This window comes from Cynoglossus semilaevis, chromosome 4 (genome assembly GCF_000523025.1).
Source record: "Cynoglossus semilaevis isolate Cse_v1.0 chromosome 4, Cse_v1.0, whole genome shotgun sequence".
Taxonomy (NCBI): Eukaryota; Metazoa; Chordata; class Actinopteri; order Pleuronectiformes; family Cynoglossidae; genus Cynoglossus; species Cynoglossus semilaevis.
Window position 1 is genome coordinate 14,839,922 of NC_024310.1, and position 5,670 is coordinate 14,845,591.

The window sequence follows — 5,670 nt, forward strand, 5'->3', positions numbered from 1 at the left end:
TGAAACTAACTTTTTCCTTCTTTCTTTTGCTATGCACCGTGGTTTTACTACGTTCGTCGAATTTTTTCTCTCGAAATTTCTGGCCCAAAATTCAATGTGAATATCATCACAAAATGCTTTAAATATGAGGACATGACAGCACGTTGTACTGATATTAACGTTGACACAGAGGTCTTTCAATTTCGCTATTTAACACAAAAAAGCCCTACACGCAAAATTCACGTCCAATCTGCTGAACGTTAACGTAAAGTGTTGTCAATGTGGTCATCATATTTGACTGGATAACTTCACGGCAACCGCGTTGAGATAAACGTGGCAATTATTCAAAATTGCCCTGGTGAATTAATTCAAGGATAAAACAAATATATTTATAATTAAATACATCATATAAACATACCAGAGCTGATGTAGAAAAAGAAAAAAAGCAGGAGCCGCGGCGTCGCCATCTTAGTCGCTGACTGTTTAAATGTGAGAAGCAGCAGCTGCAGCTGCATCTTCGCTGGGCATTGACCGTGGGGAGGAAGAGGGTGGTGGGAGGAGGAGGGAGACGTGAAGGCTGGACCCACTGGTGGATGGATGTTGCCGACTATCGGTTACTATAGAAACAGGAGCCGAACAGAAAGGATGAGTTCCTCCTCAGCTTTGTCTTACAGGAGACAGGGCAAATCGATCTCCTGGACGCCATCTCGCGGTCGAGACCGGCTCACAACGACAGAGGAAGACCAATAGAGTTAAGTTGCAAGCAACAGGACTTCTTCTTCTTCTTCTTCTTCTTCTTCTTCTTCTTGGAGCTTGAAATACGTCTCGTTCCTCAACTGAGGAACTTCATCAGTTTCAGAGGAAGACACGCAAAGATGGAACAAACGCAAAAAGATAGACTGACTTAGACACAGTTTGGCGGGAAACAGACCGAATAATAGGTCCCCCGTACCCGCCGCCCAATAAAGTTACGTTACAACAGTCAAACGCATCCAGTGTAATGCCAGTTTTTTTTCTTTTGTTGTTTGTTTGCTGACAGTAAGTCTACGTTAAAAAGGGTAGACGTCTGCCAATAGATATTTGCCAAAGTAAATACGTGTCCATATCTGTACCTTTCTAACATATTACAAAAATGGAACTATATACAGTACTTCCAGAGTCTTAGAGTTTTACGTGTAAAAATTGAAAACTAAATTCCCTGAACATGCCCGGATACCTGGACAAACACCAAACACATCTTTTGCTGACGATAGACTGTGTTTTTATCAAATAACCGACAGAGGGCAGTGTATATCTTCACATAGTCACACCAAACTAGAACGTCAAATTAATCCGATTTAGATTAATTTTCAGTTTAAATTTAAAAATTGTATTTTATTTGGTGATTTTTTAAATAAACGAATTAATTGAATGATTAAATATTGTTTTTCTTAAAGGGTTTTGTGTATTTTAGTTAATACTTTTTAATACTATTTAATTATTTCAGGTAAATTTTACTAATTTACCTGAGACTGTATTTTACTACTTCCTAGTCCCTTAGTAATTGCACTAGATTACATGTAATTAACATATTTTTGCTATTCAGGGCATAATATTTCAAATATATTCTTGTCTGTCATAAGGCACAAAGTCCAAGGATCTGAAAGATTTCAAAAAAGAAGTGCTAGATAAAAAGAAACACCTTTAAGTCAGCAGTAGGCCAAAATATTAATGAGAAGAGGTCATATATAACATAACTATTGCTAAATCTAAACACATTAAAATGTGTTTTTTTATTACACGGCACAATGTACAATGTAACTTGAATAAATAATAATCAATTGAAGAAATATTTATGAATATGTGATAGAGTAGTCTATACAGTCTTCCAGTTAGAACCAGCCCTTGGAGGGCAACCTCACTGCTGACAAGAATTTTTTTTTTTTACTGGAATGTAACATGCACAATTTCCATGGTTTCTCACTTCTGTCCAGAAGTATTTCTGTCCATTAATTAAAATTAATTAAATTTACACCAACCCCCAAATATAATGATGACTGCTTTTTCCCTCATCACACTGAAGTCATCAATTTCTAAAAAAAGAAATCCCCCTCCACCTCCTCTGTATCTTGTTATCATGCAGTTCACTTGTGGAGGCTATTAATACCACAGTGTTAATTGCACAGCATCACATCATCACCTATCATTGAGGCCGTCTGACTGTGAATCACCACATTCTTGGTGTAGCTTTGATTACAGCAGATTTTTAGAGCCATACAGAAAATATGCACCAATAAGAGGAAACAATCTAAAACAGTAATGTGTGTTAATGTTCAACAATGTTCAAACTCTGTGTGCTTGTCAACTCTGTGATTATGTTTGTGTGTAAAGAATATCACATTTCAACTTAGCAATAATTCATTTCCAGAACATACTCAATCAAGTAATCAATCTTTGCTAAAGATCTTGATCTGTTGGAGTTCTTCTGATGCTACTAGATGCTGACTCAGGTCCTTGCTGGATTTGGTGATTTGTCTTTTCCTGAATTTGTACTTACTACTAAGTGCTCATACGCCTACTTTTGAACTTCTTCTGACATTGCCACATGCTGAGAACAAATCTTTGCTGGACTATATCTGCACCTAATTTCCTCAAGGTCTCATATGACCTACCTATCTTTTTGTAGTCTTGTAAAATCATCAAGCATTAAAACTTGATTTTTGTTTTCATTGTTAATATAGGAAAGACACAACACACTATTGTAAATACTTCAGTATCAGCTGAGCACATACCATATGGACATGTTCAGTATTGCGAGATAATCATTCAACACTAACTGGTGACTGGAAGTGTGGGAGCATATAACACACCATAAACAGAAGTGCATCTGTTCAGTGCATCCCGTTACAGGCAGCTGGTTTGTCAGCTGCTCACTGACTGACTGATATTGGGCAAGGCCCTAAATGTACTGTACACATCCACATTTCTCTGTCACTAAAACATGCAAGTCTGGAAGCTTTTGGGCCAGAGCTCAGTGACGCGGCTGACGTCTCCACTGCGCCTAGACAAAAGGATGGAGCGTATGGGTTATGTGTGTTTAATCCAGACATGGGCTAACTACGCCCCGGGGGCCGCATGTGGCCTGTTTGACATCTTAATGCGGCCCGCCAAACTTGTCCATTTTATATTATTAATTTACATTATCATTATATTTCTGCTTTTTCGCTTCAATACCTGCATTTATCCATTAAATTGTGTAGAAAAGGCTAAAAGAATTTTACCCTTTATGCATGACTTTTACATGTTTTGCACGTTCACATGAACGCTCCATCTATCTGCTCCTGACCTAACCCCCTGCAAGTCAAAAAATTTGCCCACGCCTGGTTTTGTCTTTGAAGCACAAACGACACCAGTGCATCAGTGGATACAGGCAGGGTAAAGTCCAAAGTTCAGCATTTATGGAGTGAAAACAATGACTGGGATTGGCCAATCCAGACTATCGAGATACAACCTCAACCATGATAGTGAGTGCATTTCCAGACAAGTCTCCAGAAACTTTATTTTAACAATAACAGTAATAAGTAATACAACCAGGCACAGCAACTCTTATATAAACACAGCAATTTTAACTACCACTAACACTGCTGGACCAACTCATCGCCAAGTAACATCGTAGCAGCAAGATCCTTGCAGCTGCACCGAGTGACTCTGTAGGTGCCCCTCTCAGACAGCAGGGGGCAGTGTTCTCTACTGAACTTAAGCCGTCCTTCAAAACAAGGGGCTTGAATCTATTCTGAAAATTGCTGAATCGATATTGAATTGGGAGAAAGGATTTTCAATTCATCGATGAATCGATATTTTAAACCCATCTCTTTTTCAATGTACAGTAGGTAGACGCTTTTAGTCTGGTATTTTGAAGTAGAGCCAAAAAGTGCAGCCAGAACCTTTGGACTCAAACTAAGTTTCTGTTACAGATAAGAACGTTTTGTGTTGGCGTGATGTGACTAAGGAGCTCTGAAAGAAGAGCAACTTCACAAAGGCCCAATTAAACCAGGTTTGTGCAATTGTTTTAGCCTCAAAGGAAAGAAAGTGCTACCCTGGTGTGTTTTAGTTTAACAAGCATAAATAGAGTGTGAATTATATGCTAGGGTCTTTATATTCCTTAATCACAACCTGACACCTTCTGGGTGATGTGTATAAAGCAACACTGACTGCCACTGTTATAATTAAAACAGGCGAGGTATCATCTGACTACCATCTGTGAATACTGTTTAGAGGGAGCCTTTTGAAATATGTATTACTTTTATCTTTCTTTTTAAAATGTTTAATATGCCATCTCTCACTGACTTCTGCAGAGAATAAAGGGGGGCTACATCCTCTATAGAATACCAAAATAAATACCAGATTACTGCGGACTCCATCTTTAAAGATCTACATTGAAAATGCTACATTCTATTAGTCAGTTTTAATATGGTCTGAGACTGTGGACAGGATTTGACAGTCATTAAAAAAGAAACATAGGAGGTAGGGGATAGACAGACACTGCAACGCAAATGAGACAAAAACTGCTGAAAATAACAAGATTTGTAAAATGTGGTCCTGGGACACAGCAGCAACAGCAGCAGCAGCAGCAGCAGCAGCAGCAGCAGCAGCAGCAGCAGAGACAGTGGATAGAGGCAGTATTTTTGCAGGAGCAGTAGCAGCTGGTGTGCAGCAGCCAGAGGCACACAAGCGGATACCTTCACAATTCTCAGTGCTTGTGCATGTAGAAAGGAGTGTGAATAAGACGTGGTGGTGGTTGAGATCATACTGTATGTGCAAGAATCATGTTTTGAAACACATCAAAAGAGGGGAGCATACAGAAAAAGGAAATAGAGACTGTTTTGTGATGATAATAATGATAATGATGATAATAATAATAATTATTATTATTATCATTATTATTTATAACAATAAGTTGTATTTTATGACAATTTTTTTTTACAATTTAAGTTTTTTTTTGCAGTATAATCCAATTCCAAATCACTACTCCTAAAAGCTCAGCAAATATGAGTTGCGGATGCTGGAGTTTTTCATCGTTCATCATTTTCATAGTTAACCTGTTCAATCCAGTAGGAAACAACACCCCAAAAACAGGGCAAGGTTAGAAAATCCTCCAAACAGTAGTGGTGGGAGTATTGATTAAGTATCGATTGAGTTTACAAAGTATCAATACTAATTCATAAATGGAAAAAAAGGGCATGAGCCACTTCCACATCTTTTAGGGTAACTTACTTCTTGCAGGCTTTTGTGCTGCAACCCCCCCCACACACACTAGACTTTGTCTGTTAATGGTAGCAATTAAATTAGCAATTTATATATCTATATACGCACACATATATGATTGGAAGAGCTTTAAACCCAGCTATGCGCAGTGTAGACTGACTCATGACTCATTGTCTTTTTTTTAAAATAATGTATGAGTACTTCATATATTACATATTTGTTAATGATTCAATAGTTCAGTTTCTGGCTGCAAATAAGAAGAGTGAAGGTTTACCATCTACAGCCAGCATGTTCAGAAGTGCGGGATTAAAAATCCTCATCCTGGTAAGAAAAGCACTTAAACCTGATGTATTGGATGAAGCTGGCAAGGCAATGAGAGAGAGAGAGAGAGAGAGAGAGAGAGAGGGAGAGGGGGGGAGGGGGAGAGAGAGAGTGCTCCACACACAG

General features: G+C 38.4%; 1 protein-coding gene across 2 annotated transcripts in view; it reads right to left on the reverse strand.

The window, feature by feature from the left end:
* jam3a (junctional adhesion molecule 3a) overlaps nucleotides 1–748 on the reverse strand; it is a 15,570-nt gene extending 14,822 nt beyond the window's left edge. The window contains exon 1 of one of the 2 annotated variants that reach the window (XR_003049620.1): nucleotides 398–748. Coding sequence is in view for 1 of the 2 variants with exons in the window: in XM_008309493.3 (XP_008307715.1) it covers nucleotides 398–494 (97 nt within the window). In the remaining variant the exon portion in view is untranslated. The remainder of the gene's footprint in view (nucleotides 1–397) is intronic. The other variant, XM_008309493.3, reaches the window with a different exon arrangement.
* Nucleotides 749–5,670: the final 4,922 nt, after the last annotated feature.